The sequence below is a fragment of the Ailuropoda melanoleuca genome, chromosome 9, assembly GCF_002007445.2.
Source record: "Ailuropoda melanoleuca isolate Jingjing chromosome 9, ASM200744v2, whole genome shotgun sequence".
Lineage (NCBI taxonomy): Eukaryota > Metazoa > Chordata > Mammalia > Carnivora > Ursidae > Ailuropoda > Ailuropoda melanoleuca.
The window spans coordinates 88,366,987-88,389,008 of NC_048226.1; the positions used below are offsets into that span (position 1 = coordinate 88,366,987).

Below are 22,022 nucleotides of genomic sequence, written 5' to 3' on the forward strand. Positions count from 1 at the left end.
TAAATAAGCACACACACCTAACAAGTGACGTCATAAATACAATCATACAGCATCCAGAGTTTGAATCCACTATGAATAACAGAATAAAACTGTTAGCTGCCCAGAAGGGTTTATTCTTCCCCTCAGCATTTCCAGCTGACTAGAAAATATATCCTCCACTAATATCAAAATAATTTTAAATAAGACTCTTCATAAACCATTTCAGAAAATTAGTTATACTTTATTCGGCAATCATTTTTTTTTTTTAAGTGATCTCTACACCTAATGTGGGGCTTGAACTTACAACCCCAAGATCAAGAGTCACACATTCTACTGACTAAGCCAGCCAGGCGCCCCTTGGCAATCTTTTTTTGATAAAAATCAAACATTTAGGTTGGATTTGTTGCTGTTAAGTAAATTCTTCTTTAGAAATAAAGCAAATGGGCTAAGAGGTAGAAACATCAGTCCCAAGGGCATTAATGAGAGCGTCCTAAGCCTCTTCAGGTCCCAAGTCCAGTTCCTAAAGGATAAATTGCAGGGTCAGTAAACCTTAGATAAAAATGTGCACAGCAATGCAGAAAACATTATCACTAGCAGTCTGTAAGACATGAAGCAGAGGCTACAAGCTTGAGAGAATACAGATGACACTCTCAAAGCAACGCAGTGTGGGTATACAGTAAGTGCTCAGTGCCACTTCCTCTTTCCTTAGTTGGACTTAGTATGACTGATTTTATATACCTGGATAATAGCTTTTCTGCTAGAGACTAGTAAACCACTCCTGAAATTACAGGTGAAACTTTGTGCATCTGAGAATTTTTCTGAGGCAGATTTTCAAAAGAACCCATAATCCAAAAAAAGATTTCAAAAACACTGGTTTGGATGCCTGAGCGAAGGCAGATAATATTTCTGAGCACTGACTGAAATGACCACACAGAAGTGCATGGAGTAGAAGCAAATTACAGAAAGGAGGGGTCTCTAATCAGAGTGGTTAACAGTAAAGGAATACAGTTGACAAGAAATTAAGAAGGTAAACCTGAAGAGAGTATTAAAATACTTTATTAAAATTAGTTTATACTCTGCTCAGAATTTCAATTGAAAAACACTGAAGAACGTCTGATGGAAGAGGCAGAGAAAGAGTATCAGCCGCACTACTAAAATGTGAGTGAATCATGGGGTTTTCTTGTGAATGGAATTCTTTATCACTCTGGTACTTTGAACAGAAAAAATGTTAACTACATCAGTGTGATTTATGTATCACATCTGGCTCATAGATGTCCTTCAGTAAGAGGGGGAACACATGTACTGCTGCTACCCGAATTGCTTCAGAGTCCAGCCTGAGGAACAAGGAAGCTTCTGGGCATCATCTAGAGAAAACAAATCTTCTACTTACCACTCCACCCACACACCGGTCTCTGTTTCTTTGCATTATGTCTGTGAATTAAAAACGAACGACTGTTGGCAAGTACCTTGCTTGATTTCTGCAAAATTCTTAAATTCTGAGATTTTAGCTTTAACTCACCCAAAAATTCAGCATGTGAGTTCCGACAGTGAAGAAACATTGGTAATTTTGTTTGTTCTGCCAGTTCAAACTGTTTTTCAAAATATCTGTATGACGCCAAAAAATTTTCCTTGTTAATTTTTAGTGTGAGAAAAATAATTATGTTAAATATTTTTTTTAAGTTAAAGGACTTTTATTATCCAGAGATTATAGGACAGAAGTAGTGAATTCAGACATTTAAAACACATCTGGCTTCGCCAACTTCCTGAAAAGGATACTTCATTTTCTGGGATTACAAAATTATTTTCAAAAATGTTGGTTAGCTTTCCATTATAACGGCTGGGTAAATTAGGTAGCACTTTACTACTGATCACTAGAAATAGAGACCTATAATGTTTAAGTTTACAGTGATGGAAGCTGTTCCCTTAAATAATAATTTTTTTAAAGATTTCATTTGAGAGACAAGCTAGTGCACGAGTGGGGGTTTGGTGGCAGGGGAGGTAGCAGGAGAGGGAGAAGCAGGAGCAGGGCGCCTGACGTAGGGCTCAATCCCAGAACCCTGGGATCATGACCTGAGCTGAAGGCAGACACTTAACTGAATAAGCCGCCCAGGTGCCCCTCAAATAATTACTTTCAACTAGCTTTCCCACCAAACCCCGGCACATGAAGCAAACACCCTCCATCACCTGTGGGACCCCTCCCTGCAGCATGTGTTGGAGGTGAAGAACACACCACCAGCCTCTTGCCCCGAGAGCTGGCTGAGCACCATCAGTGGGAGTCCATTCACTCCAGCGAGAGGCCAGGCAAAGCTTTATACTGTTTTCCGCGTGCTGTTATACAAGAAATTACTACCACTAAACGCAAGGATTTATTAAATAAATATAAATAGCACAAAAACAGAAACACTCTATTTTTCAAAGATATAAAAATTACATGATAAAATGGCAGCTATGAATGTTTGGAGAGTTCTTTATAAAAAGGTTTTTCAACTGCCACATACCATTATATTATCTGATCCACAAAATAATCCTAGAATAAGACAAGAGTTGGTGTCAGGGGACATAGAATTTCATCCAGGATCACAACACAATGTGACAAACTTGGACCCAGAACTTGAGTGCTCTAATTCTAGGTCCCAGTCAAAATGACTAAAAGTTGTGAGATTCCAAGAAGCCTTTTCTGGTCCCACAGCATAATGACAATAGCCAGATATAGTTCCGGGTCTTCTCAGCGCAGGGCTCACTCACTGTCACACATGCTCATGCAGTTCAAGTGAAACCAGGAGTTACAGACAGTAAGCATCTTATTTTCCTGCAGGAGTTTACCTCTTCTAGGCACCTTAAATTTAGGGAACAATTTCTCGGTGTTTAGTTTACATCTCTTTTGCTATATATTCCTCTATCTTGTCTCCTTGAAATACAAGACAACCATTTTTCCTGGAGTACCCCTTTGTTCTCTTGAAAATGCTAACTTTTAAAATTAGAAACGTAAGGGTACTTCTTAAATAGTTTTCATAATGTTGGTGGGTCTTTGCCTTTTTTTTACCCAGTGTTCAGGCTTTTAAATCACCTTTTCAGGTTCTGCTGGGCTAGAATAAGCAAAAATAATTTTAGTTAACAAACTGCTGAAATTTCACAGTGTAGGAAATAGAAATGAAATCTCGAAAGAAAAGTCACTATTTCCATAACCTCTAAAGTATTTCAAATGTCAGCAATGAAGTGTGCTCCAGTCATTATGTAAACTTCACCGTGGATCTGGCTTCTGGCTACACACTGCATACACACTCCACGTCACGCTCCCCACTCTACACAGATCATTTCTTTCACACACAATTCTATGTACAAAGCCACACAACCGAGCCACAGATTTACAGAATCTAATGATCCCCTTGGGAATAAGCCTGCCTATCACAGCAGGCAAAAGAACAAATTATGAAAATAACAGATGTTCAAGCAGCGTGCCTCCAGAATTCTGCATATGAGAAAAAAGAGGTCCGTGCACTCGAGCTAGCTAGGTGTCTTAAGAAGGCCAGTTCTTCCTAATGACATAAATTGATGATAACCAGTGCTTGATATTAAGTACCTATTGTCTTTAAAGAAAAAAACCCACATGGTAACTAGAAATAGCATAAGCTACAGGGCAGCAGAAACTGGCACCTATCAAGAGGTTTCTCTGCTGCTTTTATTTTTTAATTTCATATATGAAAAGCACTGTTTACTTGAGTTAGATATACTCATTTTAGTGAAGCTGTGATTTGCTTCTGATTGTATTCCTGCTTCTTAAATTTTAGGGTCAACAATAACCGAGGACAAGGGCTTGAAAAGGTCAGCTTCCGAGCAGCTGTTAGTAACTCAGACTGAGGCAACTCCCAAATGCCCAGAGCCTCACAGCAGTGCACCTGAACCCACAGAGCTGAGCCCCGCTCCGGACTGGCCGGTGGCAAGGACGGCCTGTCTCATCTCTGACGGTCCCTAAATCCCCAAACGATTATTTTGAAATCTTGTCTGATGTTGGATTTCTTTTTCCAAAACAGACATGCACAGTATTAACATTTTAAAGCCCCAAGAAAAATCCCACAGCAAATTCCTCCCACTCAAGTCAACCAAGCTCTCGACATTCAACAAGAAAAGGGAATGTAGCACCGGGCAGAAACTGAAAATACAGGGCAGGCTTCGAGGATACCCCTTCCATAGCAAACTCCAGCTTCCTCGTTTTCATGCTTTTTGGTTTTTTTGCTCTTCAAAAAACACTTCTCAAAAACCCCAAAGAAGAAGTATAGACTGTGTTTTCTTTAGGATGAAATTATTTCTAAGAACACCACCACAGCCACAATTTCTGGAGCACTTACTTTGTGCCCAGCATGCTACTACGGGCTTTACATACCAAATGTTACGAAAGGTAGGCAGTATTATCTGCATTTTAACGATGAGGAAATTGAGATTTACAAAGAGACATTCAGCCACCGAATGGCAGTTATGATTCAAACCCAAAGCTGCTGATTCTACAGGGAACTACGCTGCACAGTTACGTACTGCCTTTACTTACCAGGAGGTCTCAACAGTACTTTTTAGCCACTGTGTCTACTGCACATTAGTTCTGTCTTGCCTACTAATCTATCACACCATTTTCTACTTTTCTCATACATTTTTTTCTGACTGCATTTTTACTTAAGAAACAAAACAAAAACAACAAATCATACACTGGTTAATTGTCTCAGATGGTATAAACGAACAGCTCAAAATCTAAATTCTTCCAAGAGAAGATTCAATAGTAAAAGTTGAATTACAGGCTTTTTATCCATGCTGCTTTCCAGGAATCAGAAAGACCCTTTTCTCCTTATTAAAAACTCTGAACATTTACGGAGTACCTGCCACGTGCTGAGAGTACGGCATATGGTGCTATGGGCACGACAACGTGAGTGACACTGGCTATGTGCCTCTGAGAACTCAGACACTAGCCTGTTGTGGGACGGGAAGGGGTGACATAAACATATTCCAAGACAATGTGAGAAATGCTGAAACAAGTATAGAGCACCACGTGTGCCGGGAGGGAGCTGCAGGCTGGAGAAAGGGAGGGAGCATCGGCAGAAGGGGGAGGGGGAATTATTTCCTTAACAACAATCCAAATGGGATTCCTACTGGTGTGGTTTTTCACTAAATCATTTGATGTTTTACAATTTAAAGAAATCTCAAATTGAACTGCTCATCTTCTCAAAATTTATACCATACTTTAGTATGTTCTTAGCTTTATCTCCTGCTGTCATTCGCCTTTTTGTTAGCACTTTCCAACCCATTTTAATTATTTATCTCCTCTCTTGTCTATAAAGACATCAGAACCAAGCCTATTTGTATTTCACTGCCGAGGCACTTGGTAATCATCTACTGAATGAATGGAGTTTAAACTCTCTAGTACAGATTAACACCTGGGCAACTGGCGTCTGTGTTCCAGCATAAATGATATCCTGCTATACAGATTGTTTTAAGTTCTGATCTTAAGGTGATGGTGGAAATATCCTCAGAGCAGTAAAACAGAACTACCAATGTTTTCATTAAATACAAAAATTGAAGTTTAAAGTATTTCGGTTGCGTTTTAGAATCAGTTTGAATGCATCTGGATCAAAGTCATATGGACAGGGACTCTTGAGGGACTGAAACTGCCCTCGATTGTCACACCCCACACCGTCTGTTTGCTTCACGAGGTTCATCTTGGCCAAAAAACAGACTCTAAAGTGGAGGAATTATGGTCTGTGGGCTTAACCTAAGAAACACAAACAGCCAGCTGTTTTTCTATTTAAATGTGAATATGTGAACTTTTGAGGTAAGTGAGTAACCTAGAAATGATATTCAAGAGAGGTTAAGGATTTAGTAATCCTGCTGGTAATCATGTGAATGTCCCTGAAAACCACAGCATCATACATCACTCAACAGCTCTGAGAGGATTTATTCTCATGTTTTATCACCTGGATAATTAATACATTGTTTTTGAAATGCAACAAAATACTCATGTCTTAAATTAAGTCTATGACCTAATTTTTCTTTTTGGCCTGTAACACTACCCACCAGAATGCTGACAGAAGCTCCAACTGAAAGGTATAGACGGTGGGTTGTAGGAAGTCTACAAGGCTTGGGAACTTTGGAGTTTTCTGAGAAGCTACCACTCTCCACATAGCTCCTGTGAAAAGACCCTCACATTCTAAGTGCCCCACAAGAGTAGGTTTTTCCTGCTTTGGTGACTGATCCTATAATCTCTTTTTAATACCCCTTGCTCTTAAATCATGCCCCCACCTGAATTTAAATCATTTCATTGGAATGGCTCATGCATGAATACATTTATGAGGCAAAGAACAACAAAAGTCTCCATCATGTAAAACTCATCCCTTATTTCTACCATTACAATTAAGTTAGATGGTTAATCAATTAGGAACTATATGCTTCCAACCCTAATGAATTCCATGCAAATATGCATGGAATTTATTTCACTTAACTTTTGATATATAAAGGGAAAAAAATTCTGATGCTTAATTCAACTACATTCTGAACAGATAAAAGCTATTTTAAAAAATCACTCTTAAGATTTTACAATAATTTCTAAAGTCAAAAAATTTCCTTACTTGAGTTGAGTATCTTTGGGACAGAACTGTAGTCGGTCGAAATCTTTAAAAGATTAAAAAAAAAAAAAAAGAACCAATAAACAACTCATTAAGTTGTACAGAACAAATCACTTTCAAAGTCACTCTAACAGTGCTAGGTTGGCACTTACCCAGTCCACACTCCCCTATTGCTACAACTTTCCCCTTATTGTTTTCAGCAAGATGTAACAACTCCGTTAAGTAAAGATCAGGGTCATTCTTTTCAAATTCATCACATCTTGTAGGATGACATCCAACTGTACTGAAAAACATATCTAGCACAAAATAATGTCTTAGGATTATTTTCAAAATATTTTTCATATTTTATTTAATATGCAAAAATGGTAGTACAAATAATTTCAACTGGTTAGTTTTTAACAATAACCATAAACTATTTGAACTATAAGAATTGTATAAGGTTAATCATATGATAATTTTTGGGATACCTTAACAAAGCAGGACATGATTGTGATTATTGCCTTAACATATTGTTAAAAAGAATGAATTCAATCCAACTCGTTCCAAAGCTTGATATTTACTGAGTCTTGTAGAATGGAAAATGAAACAATTTCTTGGAGAATGAAAGGTCATAACCTAATTATATCTTTTATATTCACTATTCACATCACTGTCTTGTTTCATGTATTTAATGTAATAAAATGTATTTCTTCCCCTTAAAAAGGGTGACTTAAAGATATGGAAGGGGTTTTTTTTTTTTTTTTTTTTTTTTTTTTTTTTTTTTAAGATTTTATTTATTGGAGAGAGAGAAAGCAGGCTAGTGAGCACGCGTGCATGATGGAGGGCGGGGGCAAAAGGAGAGGGAGAAGCAGGCTCTCCACTGAGCAGGGACCCCAACTCGAGGCTCGATCTCAGGACCCGTGGGATCATGACCTGAGCTGAAGGCAGACCCTGAACTGACTGAGCCACCCAGATGCCCTGAGATTTGTTTTCTATTAAAAAATAAAGCTCACTTATTTGGAGACTATACCTTGATAGCTGTGTATGGAACACAAATATGAAGTCAAAAAGGGCTTCTGAGTGGCTTGCACCTGAACCCACGGGAGAGGTGGGGAGCCTTCCTCAGCCTCTCCTGCAGGTGTTTACATACAAACGGAGGCAGAGATTTTAAAGCAGTGAGGAGACAGGTACAGGAAGAGGAGTCAAGAGGACTGATAGCCGAGCTTCAAGAACTTTTAAAAGCATCTCTCTTTGGGGATAAAAAGTAGGGAAGACAAGATTCTTATACCCCCAAGAAAAAGCGTCAGTGGATTCTGAAGAGAAGTATGCATTTTAGAAAGATTTCCATAAAAAATAACTTTTAATAAGTAAATCAGTATTTTGAAAAATAACAGAATGCCTAATTCTTCAATGTCTAGCACAAGAAGCATGCATGCCAAAACACAAAACCAAAATAAGTTAGGTAAAATGAACGCCAGATAAAGGAGATGTTTTCTGTAACTAGAATTTCCTTAGGAACCAATTCCAAAACTTCACAGATTTTAAATAAATGCAAAATATATGAACATAAAGTGAGCGTCTGAAAGATTACATGTTATTACTTGCATTCCTGGGGCTTTACAATAATGGTCTGCATGATAAATATTTAATAAATGATCCTTCATTAAAACAGCAAATAAAAAGCAACTCACATCTTAAGCACGTGACAACATACAAAAATCTTACATCAGGAATATGTGACGCTAAACTGTATACCCAGTGAACTTAATTCTCATTAACTATAATCAAAATAATCGTTAAGTACAGTGAGTGAGAGGGTTTAATCAAATATCTGTTATACCAGTGGGCACTTAGAATTCTTTCATTTTAATCATGTCCCACTGCAATCAGTCTGTTTTCCTGTTATGTCTACGGTCACAGTCCATCGTATTATACCTGAGGCGGTTTTTAGAAAGATTTCTTCAAAGTAACTTAACTCATATTTTGGGGGGTAAAACTAATATGAGGATACCATTTGTTTGTGCCAAATGTAGTGCCTCTTTACTGTCCTGCAGATTTCCACCTGTAATCATAAACTGAAAAAGAAAGAAATAAAATAAGCCTACTTGAACACAGTATCAACAACCGTTTCCCAGACATGCCTTCCTGCTGCTTTTTTCCAGAATGCTTTCCTCTCTTTGACTGTCACACACTTATGCTTCCTTTAAAATATGGCTGAAAGGTCATCTATTTAGAGTGGTCCCTGACCACCCCTCTCCACACATACAAGCATATATACAACACAGAATTTGTCACTCCTTCCTATTAAAATGTATTCACATATCGGTTTTTCCTGTCACATCAAGAGCTCCTTAAGGACAGAGATCACATTACGAGAAAGACTGAATAACTGAAGGCTTCACAGTTCTCCAGGTGTGGTCCCGGAACCCCCGGAGGAATGTGAGGTCAAAACTATTTTCATAATAATACTAAAGATGCTATTTGCTTTTTTCACTCTCACTCGGCCCCAGTGTGCAATGAGATATTCCAGAGGCTACATGATGTGTAATATCACAACAGACTGACCGCAAAAACAGATATCCAAGTTCAGCTGTCTTCTATTAAGAGCCAGACATTCAAGAGAGGTTTAAAAAAAAAAAGAAAGAAAACAATTCCACTCATATCACATTTTTCTGGTTTGGAAAATACTTATTTTTCATAAAAATATGCTGCTTATGTATATATGGTTTACTGTTAATAGACATTTTACATTCCTCTTAGTTTTAATTTCCAGTATTAACAAATAAAACCCACATAAACAAAAGCTCTTTGGGTCTTCAGTAATATTGAAGAATGTGAATGGGTTTTGAGACCAAAAGTTTGACCATCACTAGATTAACGTATACTGAATTCTTTGCAAGGAAACATATGACTCCTGGCAGAGAGCAGGCTTCTAAGGAGGCAGGCCTCAGGGTCCACCGGCAGTCAGAACTACTGTACTAAAAGGAAAATGTCACAGAGAGCGATGTGTGGGTGCTGGCTACTGACGGAGTGCTGAAGTGTGCGTCCTTCTAAAGAAGGGACTTACTAAGCACACAGATGTAGATTTTTTAAAGCATCTCACTTCAAGTGCCTAAACTAAAATGAGAATTCCTTCTAGGCACCCGCCCAAAGAGAAAACATGCAAAACACAGGAGGAAGTGCAAATGATGAACAGACGTTCCGGTATAGCAACCTACGCTTCTAATATAATAGGCACTGTGTATCCATGGAATGCACAGCCATTATTAAATCCTCACCTGCTTGTAAAACACAGGGTATAAGATACCAACAAAAATATTGGGAGAACTTGACTGTTTGCTAACACTACCTAACTCTTGAATACAAGACCAGGGGCCCACATCGAGTATTTCAATTCTGTAGAGTGTATTCAAGTGTATCTTTCATTTTATTTTATCTATAATTTTCCCAAATAGATGAAAAAGTAAGGACAAGACTAGAGGATGTAATTTCCTCTCTCAGGTCACAATGGTGATATTAGGATGATGGTGGCTTCCACCATAAATCTAACAAGAGTAAAGGGTGTTTACGCAGGTACAATACCAAGTGCTTTGCACTCCAGCTTTATTTAACTCTCACAACAACTCCCTTAACTAGGCTAACTACTATCATCCTGGAGAGAGCAGCACCCGTGTTACAAAGCTCTGAAGGATGAAGCTGGGGCTGGAGCCCCGCGGTGTGAGGCCGTACTGTGCTTTTCATCGCTACAGCGTAACTGCAAGACACGAAGTTAGATTCCAATTAGGAACCACATCCGAGTAAATTCCACTTCTGTCTTCTTGCATCGCTGTGTGTACGTTTCCAAATGTTAGGATTAAACTACTCATGGCTGACACATGAAAATTTAGGAGCTTGGTATTTCAGAGCCTGCAGAAAAGCATTTTATAAAGTGATTACCAAGCAGAGAATGACTGCATAAAGAGAAATGAGTGCTGTAACTTTGATCCTTTCTCACTACTTGTGAGCAGTGACTCTACAGCGTAGAGCTGGGACTGCGGAACCCGGAGCCAGCAGGGTTCTCTCTCACAACCGACGTAATTCAACTGAGAAGCCGCAGCTCCTGACACCACACTGGGGAACTTAACTTTATGTGTGCGTATGCGGGCTAGCTTGATATTTTTTAAGAACACTAATTATAAAAAGTATCTATTCAAGGACTTTGACAGAGCTAATATTCATTTGCTTAGAACTCTCTAAAAAGCAGAATTTGCCTGATAATCAAATTAGTACTGTAAAAATTAAACTGTCTTCTCAGTTATTTGAATAGGTATATCCATACTATAAAAGCTAAACCTGGTGACAGACACAGGACTTTCTGATGACCACTGAATTCTAACAAATGCTAAGCTATGTCATAAAATTTATTAAGAGTTGCATCTGGAGGAGCCTAGGAATTCAGATAGCTTTTAAACATTTTTTTCAAAGAGATTTTGCCATTTGCCACATTTCTGCCCACATAAAGAACTATCCCAGCATGAGGTCTGGGACACTTAAGTTCTGATATTTTACTTCATTTACTTGCTAATATTACTTGTTGACAATACATATCCCAAAATGTCAAGCATGGCATTAGTCAGCTCTTTTCTCTCGTATTCTACAGTATCTTAAGCAAAATTTAATTTTTTAAAAAACTTAACAAAAAGTTACCTTTTTAACACCAATCTGGACAGCTCTCTCTATTACGTCTTGTAAGTCATCTGTAAAAAACAAACCCCACATTAAGAAAACCTGGTTAAAAAAAAAAATTCACTTACTTATCCCTTGAAAGAAAAATACACAGAAACAATATTTACCAAGTCAATACTGTTTGATGAGTACTTATATAATAATAATCAGCAATAACCCCCCCAAAAAAACCCATATAAGGCAAACTAGATGACTAGTTATCCATTTAATTGTATTTTTTTCTGTTCAGCAAAAGGGAGAAAAGTGACAAAAATCAGGAGGGTCAAACGAAAGGTGAATTTGCTCACTACAATTTAAGTCACTTGCCTTAAGTTTGAAAGTTGTTGGTACTGTATTTAAAACAATCATTAAAATTGTTATTTTTACTAGGCTTTTCAAAATATATCTGTAACGCCTCCCAAAACATGCTAAAACATCTCCTCTTCGTAAATTTCAGTAATTCCCATCCCATTGAGGAAGGATAATTTTTATTTTCTCTGACAGTTTTTTTTCCCCAAAATTTCTTGTTAAGTAACAACAAGCTTTTCTGGGGAGAGCAATAGAAAGCTAAGTTTTAAGAGGCCTGAGGTAAATGGACAACAAAATCAAACAGTTCTATCATAAAAATCCACTTATTATTTAATTATCACAGTAAATTTAGTTAGAATTCAATTATTTCTAGAGTAGCTATAAAATTTCTTTTAGACAAAAACTATCAATTTAGTGAACTTATACTAAGACAACTAGTTTTGATAAATATTATAAACCAGAGTGCTGAGATTGATGACAATAAAACTTATTTCACAAACACACACATACATACAGTGTCACAAAGTGGGAAATCTATTAAGTGCTACAAGGGCAAGAAAATCAGAATATAATTTATTCAATCATCTGCAGTACCTAACATCTTATAAACATAAAACAAAACATTATCCAAACTTCTAAATGAAGTAGAAAAGCTAAGTTTTGAGGTCAGGCTTATGAAAGAAAGCCAATGTCTAACTTTCTTCTTTCAAGCGGCATCTAGCATTCCCAGTATTCAGAGAAGCTTCTGCTGAGTATCACCTAGCAGCACCGGAGAATTAGCTCGGACTGAACTGCTGAGATGTGCAGTCCCACCTCACCCAGACCACAAGACCGAATTTTCCTGTCTGCATTTATGTAACAAGTACGGTAATTTTCTGAGACAATATTCATAAACCAGTTTGTTGGAGAAATTCTCCTTTCAAAAACGTGTTGTCACCATCATTTCCTGCTTCCTCACCTCAGCTGACAAAATAACGCTCTTTGAATGAACCTGATGTGAGAAGTATAAGCCATTTTGCTTTTGGCTAAGCGTTCCATCAGTCTCTAAGAAACCACCATCTACTCCTACCTGTACCGTAGGGATGTGGGATCTAGCAGGACGTGGAGGAAAGGGGGGAAGGCAAGACAGGGAAGCTGGACAGCAGCGCGCCTGCGCCTTAGCCACTCGGTCACTCGGCCGAGAACATTTCCAAGACTAGGTATTGGAGTGATGTTCAACTGCATGTGTTTTTTTTGGTTACATGCCTTAATGTTCAATTGCTTAAAAGACTAATTAAACAATCAACTGTTGTTTGGCTTTTATGCATATGGCTTTTATGCATTTCTATATTCGAAATTATAAACTTCCTCAGAAAAGGAGGCCTTGGTAACACTGTTATTACAGGTGCTTTATAAATGCTCATGGTTGTGATTTACCCAAATAGCTTATGAATGTTTCACTTTGTTGATAGTTTTAAACTATATGCATCCAAGATGCAATAATAAATCCTTTAATATTTCAATTGTAAAGTGTATCATGCTGTTCATGATCTCCTTGAGGCAGAAAACTTGTCATCATAGAGAAACTATTTATCTTAATAAAAGAAACATTTACCTTGATGCTTCTGAACTCCCCTATAAATTCCTCTGAACATAGGATCTGTCAAGTTGATACCAATATCTGTGGAAAGCAAAAATAAATCATTAATTATTAAGAGCTTCTATTTTAAACTTCTCTGTTAAATAAAAGCTCTTGTTACTAAATTTTTCATTCACTCAAACAAAATCTAAGTACCTACCACTTGTCAGTTACTGTGCTAGACACCTGGGATACAAGGAGGAGGAAGATAGAATTCTAGCTCTCAAGAAACTCACTGCAGAACTGGGAAGGCAGACATATTAATAGACAGTTAAGAAATAATTACAAGTAGGCACTGGCACTGTGAGACACAGATGAGGAACACACCCAACCTAGTCTGGTAGATGGCCCATGAGTTTCCAGAAAGAAGGGATCCCTGAACTGAATCTTAAAGGGTAAGTTAGAGTTACCCAGTAGAAGAGGGGAAATTGCAGACGAAGTAGGAGCAATGCATCTGGGCTGTGAAACAGCAGTGATTGTGCGAGCTATAGGCTGTCTGGCTGCTGGAGAGAAATGTAGGGAAGGGAGTGGCCAGAGAAGTCCAGACTTGGCTATGTTACAGACATTTGTCTTTAAAATACTAGATGCGACAAGGACGGATGACTCTTAAGCAGAGGAGGTAAGATTTGTCTTCTGGACATCTCATTCTGTATCTCTGCAGAAGGTACGATTTGAAGGGGGCCAATGGAGTCAGCGTCTCTCATTTGGAAACATGCAAGAGCTCATATTTACAATGAGGAGAACCTGAATTGGGGTAATATAAGTAGAGATGCAGAGAACAGAATAAATTATTTCTTTTATTCACCAAATACTGTGAAGACCAAGTCTGTGTCCTTACTATGTAAGGAGTTAGGGGATACAGAAGGGAGTAGGACCCAACACTTGGTCCCTGCCCTCCAGGAATTCATGATCTCTATGGAAAGTACAAATATAATATGTATTTGTGATACGTTAGACTAAGCAACACAAGGCAAGAATGTTTTTCTTTATTGCTATATTCCTAAAACCTAGCATAACGATTGCCACATTGTAGGAGCGCTACACGTTAGTCTATAAATACTACGTGCTTGGGAGCGCAAAGAGGGGGCATTAACCATTTTGGCAAAGAGGACGAGAAAAGCCTCCCAGCAGCTGGATCTTGAACAAAGCTAAAGCTTACAAGCTGACAAAACGAACGGGCATTCGACAACACGGCTGCATGCCGGCGCCTACTGTATCTGGAAGACGGGAAGAAATTCATGGTGCCTCCAGAGCAGTGGTCCTCAGTGGAGAGCAATTCGGCAGCCCACCCCTCCTCCTATCCTCCCCTCCTGCACAGCAGTTTGCGATGTCTGCGTTCAGTTCCAGCTGGCACAACTGAGGGGAGAGTTAGTGGCGTCCAGGCTTGAGGCCACGGATGCTGCTAATATCCTGTAACAAGCAGGGTAGCTTCCCGCAAGGAGGGAGTCTTTGACCCCAACATCAAGAGCCATTCTTGATAAACCCTGCTGTGGAGTTCAAGGGAACCAGGGAATGACGGGAGATGAAGTCAGGCCGTGCTGGCCGTGGGCAGTAATAATAGCTTCCTTATGGGGCGCCTGGGTGGCTCAGCCAGTTGGGCGTCTGCCATCGGCTCCGGTCGAGATCCTGGGGTCCTGGGATCGACGTTCGAGTTGGGCTCCCTGTTCAGTGGGGAGCCAGCTTCTCCCTCTCCCGCTGCCCTTCCCCCGAGCTTGTGCTCTTGCTTGCGCTCTCTCAAATAAATAAATAAAATCTTTAAAAAAATAATAATACTTTTCTTATTTAAAATACACACCTCTTAGCACTAGCAGAATCTCCAGGTTCATGATGGTGGGGCACCTGCCTACCTACAGACCCTTACTTTACTTCTGCTTACTTTTAGCTTCCTCTTGGTATGTTCTCACTCTGATTTCTGCCAGGCTGGCCCTCAGTAAGCTGTGCTGTTTCCACCTGAAGACAGACTTAAGATGATGGATGGCAGTGTGGATGATCTAAGAGATGGTGGGGAGAGTAGTCCCGACATTTGGAAAAAGGTAAAGAAAGGCACAATGCAGAAAACTCGAAAGATATTTCAGCAACAGTATATATGTCAATAGAGGGTAGGAGATGAATTCACAGCTGGTACCCTTTAAAGGACTATTAACACATAAACATTGACTACAATAAATACAATATAGGGGTTCAATGGAATGGCCCAGTTCACTCAGCATCTGCCTTTTTTTTTTTTTTTTTCCAATGAAGGAAAGGAAACTAGATAGGGCAGGGGGCAGACGTAAGAAAGGGAACCCAGGGAAGAGAAGAGAGGCTCTTCTGAAAGTCTGGAATAATCCTTCACAGGGCTCCGTCTACAATCACCCACCATGGACAATGGTTAGGAGCACAGACTTGGTCTGTAGTTCTTCTACTCATTTCCTCTTTGTGCAGCAAAGAGATGAGTATTTTCCTAAAGCAATCTTTTTACTAGAAAACAAAGTGAAAAACAAAGGAAACAAAAACAAGCAAATTTAGCAAGTAAACTTTATACTTATTTTATTTTTTTTTAAAGATTTTATTTTTTATTTATTCGACAGAGATAGAGACAGCCAGCGAGAGAGGGGACACAAGCAGGGGGAGTGGGAGAGGAAGAAGCAGGCTCATAGCGGAGGAGCCTGATGTGGGGCTCGATCCCACAACGCCGGGATCACGCCCTGAGCCGAAGGCAGACGCTTAACCGCTGTGCCACCCAGGCGCCCCTAGAGCTGTTTTCTACCTTGAACAGAACGCTTCACCTTAGTCAGGTTTGGTGAAGGGGGTCAGAACATACTACCCCAAAATATGCCACTTTAGCATATCAGTTATTTTGAGCTGAATGCCCTGGAGACATCATCTTCCATTAGTTTCCCCATACATTTCCTCATCATTGTCCCATAACTCAGACAGTTTAAGCCCTTTAATCACATTGCCACTTACGCTTTTGGCCTTCATTTTCCTTCTGAAGACTCCCATATACACAAAAAATATCTATGCTTTTCTCCTGTTAACGTCTTATATCAGTTTAATTCTTCGAACAGCTACAGAACCTAACAGGGTAAGAGGAAGCTTTTCCTCCTCTACAGAAGCAAATACGTTCTTTTTCTGGACTTTGAGTCACTTCTGTTTCTCTGAGAAGTTCTTCTCTGCTATATTGGCTGGCCTCTGGGCCTCCCACTCCCCATCCACCCACTTCCCCGGCGAACACCAGCAGGGGGGTTAAGATAATGAACAGGCCATTGTGGAGGGGTCAAAGGAAAGGTCAAATCGATCACCAAAAAGTGTACATTTGTTAGCAAGTTCCAAGAAATACAATGAAATGGAGGAACTGCAGTTATGGAAGGTCAGAATTCCTGGCATATGATGAATAAACTGAATGATGTTGGGCAAATCAGTAGGTCTTCTGGGCCTCAGTTTCCCCACTAATAGGGCATAACATTTCTCCTTCCAGGGATGAAATGTGGCTCAAGATGGAAAATGAATGTGAAAGCATTTTGCAGATTAAAAGCCTTATAAAATGTACTTACTATTATCATTAAGCACACTATACATTCTGTAACATGCCAGTAACACATGGCATTTTAGTCAACATTAGCTACCCTACTATACCACCTTCAGCGGTTAACACTCTCAATTCATTATTCGAGAGCCAAAGTGAGTCCATATTTTTATACCTAACTCATGATGCAACTATGAAAATAAAGCCACTCAGAATCCTACCCATTTAACTTGTTCAAAATGTCCTAATATAGCTATAATAAGGGATCCTACCTTTTCAATTAAGAAGTTCCTATCACAGGGGCACCTGGGTAAGCATCTGATACTTGGTTTTGGCTCAGGTCATGATCTCAGGGTGGTGAGATCGAGCCCCATGTCGGGTTCTGTGCTCAGCGTGGAGTCGGCTTAAGATTCTCTCTTCCCCTCTGCCCCTCCTCCAGCTCGGAGAGCACTCTCTCAAATAAGTAAAATCTTTAAAAAAAAAAAAAAAAGTTCCTATCACAAGTATGTGTGTTGTCAACAAATTCTGAGAAAGTATACAAATAATATATAAGAATCAATTTCTAGCTTGAAATAGCTTGAAAAAACTAAGAAAGATGGGGTGAAAGCAGGATAGGAAGAAGACAAGGTAGAAAATGACTACTTCTGACTGGGGGGAATTGAGGGAGTCATACATTTAGTGGCATGTCATCTTGTAAGGATCAGTGATGTTTCTTTTCCATTATTATTATTTTTTTAACTGGCTGGCTTTAAAAGCAGTAACTGCTTTACTGTTAAACACTACTTCCGGTATTACTGAGTTTTACTTCTCAAAACAAGAGTGGAAAACTGCTTGCAACCAAAACAAAACCATATATCCAAACTGATGCCTCACTGGGTCAGTAAGGATGTCCCATCACTGTCACCTATGATCCAGGGATACAAATGGACAGTAAACAGGGCATTTAAAATTGTGTCAGATTTGCTTAGCCTTCAGATAGAACTTCAACTTTACAGGAAATACAGGAAATCAGTGGACAGGCTAAACACCAGCACACAGCAATCAGACAAATCCAAGAGACAGACTTCTGTGGGGCAATCAGCCAAGTACTTCTCTGCGACAGTGCCACGAGGAAAGAAATGTGCTACATCAAGGGGCTGGCAAGCTGCTGTCGGCAGACCAACACCTATCTTTGTTTGCCCCTGAGCTAAATATAGTTTTACATTTTTAAATAGCTGAGGGGGAAAAAAAATCAAAAGATTAGGATTTTGTGAAACATAAAAATTAAAGAAACTCAAGTTTCAGTGTCCAAAAAGTTTTACTGGAACATAGCCACACCCACCTGTTTATATGGTGTCTATGCCTGCTTTTGAGTGACAAGATCACAGTACTTGCAATAGTGATCATATGGTCCACAAAATAAAAGATAAATATTACATGACCCTTTAAGGAAAACATTGGCCAACCTCTGTGCTAGATACAAAACTTAAGGGCATCCAAGTATGTGGCTCTGGACTGGATATGGTTTTGGACATGACCACCTTATAAAAGGGGCTCCAGACCCCTTGCCTGTTCCACCACAGAAGGACACAATGAGAAGGCAGCAGCTAAAAACCAGGAAGAGGGTCCTCACCAGAACGCAAACATGCTAGTGCCCTGATCTTGCACTTCCCAAGCTCCAGAACTGTGAGAAAACATTTCTTATTTATAAGCCACCCAATCTGCAATATTCTCTTATAACAGCCCAGATGGACTAAGGCAATCTCTAACCTTGGCTCTGCTAATCTCTAGCTCATTCTATACCATCCTCCCACTCCTTCAGCCCCTTCCCCATTTCTCTCTCCACAGACCCACTCACTGGTCGTTTTCCAGTTCCTCAAAAGTACCATGTGCCCTCTTGCCACAGGATGTTTGCACAGGCTGTTCTGTTTGGAAACTTCTGCCTTTCTTGGCCCACTTAACTCAATCTTTCAGAGCTCAGTCCAAGTGTCACTTCCGCAAGGAAACCTTTTCTGACCTGCCAGACTAAGTTTTGTTCTTCACCAAATACCCGGAGAACCATGTTCCCTTTCTTCAGTGCGCTCTTCTCTGTAATTGTGGTAGAGCCATTAGTGCACTCATGAGGCTGTCTCCACCACGAGACCGTGACCTAGTTTCTGACCACCACCAATTCCTAGCGTTTAGCACACTGGATGGCACACAGTAGAGACTCAGTAAATACTTTAACAATAAATACTTTAAAATAAATGAATGACTAGGTTGCTTAAGGGAAACAAAGACAAAGAATAGGAAATATTATCCAATCCCCAGGGAAATGGAATTTATACAAAAAAGTTGGCCAAAAGGCCCAACCAGCCTGCTTCTAGGGCTACAGGGCAGGATCAGAATCCTGTTGAAAAAAGACAATTATAAATTAATGTTAGGTACCTAAAAGCTGGATGGCCCAAAGAGATCGTTATGCTACTAATTACTGTCAGCTGCTCTCTCATGAGCTCATGGAGGGGGGTGGGGACTGGTAGAATAGGAATCATTCAAAGCTGTGCTCTTCAAACTAGGGGTATTCCGGGGCACCTGGGTGGCTCAGTTAACCGTCCAACTCTTGGTTTGGGCTCAGGTCATGATCTCAGGGTCCTAGGATCAAGCCCCACTTGGGGCTCCGCACTCAGCAGGGAGTGTGCTTGAGGATTCCCTCCCCCTCTGCCCCTCCCCCCACTTAAGCAAGCATGCACTTGGGCTTTCAAGCGCTCTCTCTAAAATAAATCAATCTCTAAAAAACAAACAAAAAGCTATGGATGTTTCACAGAGTATGTAATACTTTTTCCTGGAGTATCAATTTTACTTTGGAAAATTTAAGATAAAATATCTTAATTTAAAAAGGGCACTTTATTATTTCAAAGATAAACACAAAAATTCAAAGAAATGTAAATGCATCAAGAGTTACACATCACCGCTGCCACCCCCACCACCCCTGGAATGTGTTTCCTTCTATGCATAAATCTATTCAACAACTAGGGAAGGATAGACTTAAAAACTTTTAACTCTGGCAATCTCAGGAAAGTAGGGAAAAAATGTATTCAAAATAAACCCACTTTCTTCAAGAAGTCTTTTTGAACTTATCTTACCGAAAGGTTCAAATTCCTTTATCAATTTTACCACCATGGTACTAAAACTACATATATTGTTTTACCCATTCGTTCATACTTCCATTGACCATCACTGTACTGAGTCCCTGGGAAACAAACACTACTCAGCATTTGCCTTAAGAGTGTGGTCTAGTGGGAAAGACAGACACATAAATCTTTAATTATAAAATAATGTGTCAAAGGGTAGAGTTATGAAGTCTGAAAGAGCAAGTAAATATCAACCAAGCAAGAAGGTAGTCACGGGGATATTAGAGGCACAAGTGACATTATGGTCCCAAACTGCCACTTGAAAACCTTGTTCGAGGCAAGAAAGAGCATGTCCAAGTGTTTATGAAAGATAAAACGGATGAGGCTGGAAAACAGGGCAGGGCAGAACACGGAAAGGCTTTGTACGTCAAGGTACTGCAACTATCCTGAGGACAGTAACTGAAGGATTTGAAGCAGAAGAAAACCGTAGTTGATTTTTATACAGACCGCACTGAAGGCTGTATGTATGATGGTCTTAAGGTGACATGACTGGAGGCAGGGATTTAGTTTTATACCACAAATAAAAAGTTGTCTTTTCTTTGTGGACTGTTTCATGGCCCTTGGCCCATCTCCCCCACTCATTATATCACAGATTGGAATAGAGAAGCGGACCGACACCAAACCTGGAAAATGGCTACAAACCACTGAGGACAGCACCCCAACCCCACCCCAGGCTCTACCACAGCGTTTTTAAACTTCTTTTGGGCACTGAAAACATTCTCCCCTGCAGTTGCTTTGATTGTACATATCTCTCTAGTCTGAAAAATAACTGCACCACTTGAATCTTTCATAGTTCCATAAAGTTAGCACAAAGTCTCTGGAAAAAAATATCGCTTAAAATAACTCTCAGATCTAAGACTACATTTCCAATTGCCCAGTAAATGTTTCCAGCTGGATGTCCTATAAGACTCTCAAACTTAACCTAATCCACATGGATTTCACTCCATCTCCTACCACCCACTGCCAAACTAATCATGCTTCTATTTCATATTTAGGTATTTATCCCAACCCTGAGTCATCTCTGGCTGTTCACTCTCCGTTGCTGCCATAAACACAGCTGCCAAATGCTGCATATGTACATCTCTTCAACTTCTCTCTCCCTTTTCCACTGCCCCAGTTCAAGCTCGGAAATGCTTCTCCATTTCTCCCCCTACAGTAACTATCAGGATTGCCTTATTAAAGCAGAGATGTGATCATTGCCCTTTCCCACCTTTAAGTAGCTGGAAATGCCACAAAGACAAGAATCACAACCAGCTTTACTAACTGCTATAATGCACAGCCCAAGGTTCCTGGTACATAACCGGCACTCCATGATTTACTTGAAGAAAGGCTGAAAGCCTTCCGCAAAGCCTCACTCTACACACCGTGAAACTCAGCCAGACCTGTGAGTCCCAAGTTACCCTTCCGATCCTAGCTCTCACAATGTCTCCAGCTTTTCCCATGTGCCTCGTAGCAAATACTCTTACCCTTTTGGTTCCTGTCGCATTCTCCCTCTCCTGTTCTGCTGATGGTGAACAGATTATTGTACATGCCAAGTAATAAAGTTTGTTTTTCTCCCCACTATTTGTGTGCTCCAGTTTCCCCACCAGATGGTGATGCCAGCAGATCAGAGACCGAGTCTTTGTGCCCTGTGTTCCTACGCCGGTGTCTGGCTCCCCAGGGACGCTCAATAACCGTGCTATGAACGCGTGAATTAGTGGGTGAACGGGAGCCTCGAAGCCGTCATCCTCTCCCACACCAAGAGGGGAAGGGGCGGGAGGTGCACATGGGATGGAGGGGAATACAGTGAGTGGCCTTTTTTTGGCCTACTTTTGCTTCCTTTTTTTCTTTTTACTGAATACAACGCATATGCTGAAAAGAGCATAAATCAACCTGTATAGCTCGTTAATTTTCACAGATGAGCACACCATGAAACGAGCACCCAGGCTGAGAAGCAGAATATTAACGGCACCCAGAAGCCTCCCCGCGCCCTCTTCCCCTGAGTGCCCTCTCAACCTTCAGAAAGCCGGAGAGCTCAAGTCCTGGGCTCCCGGCCGCGGTAAGCGACGCTCGTGCGTGGTCAGAAAAGCCTAAGAACCGGGAAGACGCTTACCCACGAACTTGAAGCGACTCATGTCTGCAGCGCCGGCTCCTCCCCGGCGGAAGCGGAAGTGGTCGCCGTCGTCCCGCCC

The 22,022-nt window shown here is 40.2% G+C and overlaps 2 protein-coding genes across 5 annotated transcripts in view; one reads left to right on the forward strand and one right to left on the reverse strand.

Annotated features, from left to right (window-relative positions):
* Positions 1-1,387, forward strand: part of RNF139 (ring finger protein 139) — a 32,236-nt gene extending 30,849 nt beyond the window's left edge. The window contains exon 2 of the mRNA XM_034668602.1: positions 1,064-1,387. Within this exon, the coding sequence (XP_034524493.1) occupies positions 1,064-1,134 (71 nt within the window). The 3' untranslated portion in view covers positions 1,135-1,387. The remainder of the gene's footprint in view (positions 1-1,063) is intronic.
* The window catches only part of TATDN1 (TatD DNase domain containing 1), a 40,648-nt gene extending 18,637 nt beyond the window's left edge, over positions 1-22,011 (reverse strand). Inside the window, exons 1-8 of one of the 4 annotated variants that reach the window (XM_002929183.4) lie at positions 21,944-22,011; positions 13,171-13,236; positions 11,250-11,299; positions 8,575-8,638; positions 6,737-6,880; positions 6,588-6,630; positions 1,499-1,584; positions 1,370-1,410 (exon numbers count right to left, since the gene is read on the reverse strand). In XM_002929183.4, the coding sequence (XP_002929229.3) occupies positions 1,370-1,410; positions 1,499-1,584; positions 6,588-6,630; positions 6,737-6,880; positions 8,575-8,638; positions 11,250-11,299; positions 13,171-13,236; positions 21,944-21,965 (516 nt within the window). In that variant the 5' untranslated portion in view covers positions 21,966-22,011. Of the gene's footprint in view, positions 1-1,369; positions 1,411-1,498; positions 1,585-6,587; positions 6,631-6,736; positions 6,881-8,574; positions 8,639-11,249; positions 11,300-13,170; positions 13,237-21,846; positions 21,883-21,943 lie in introns of those variants that run through there. The other 3 variants (XM_034668604.1, XM_034668605.1, XM_034668606.1) reach the window with 3 other exon arrangements.
* Between the last annotated feature and the right edge of the window lie 11 nt (positions 22,012-22,022).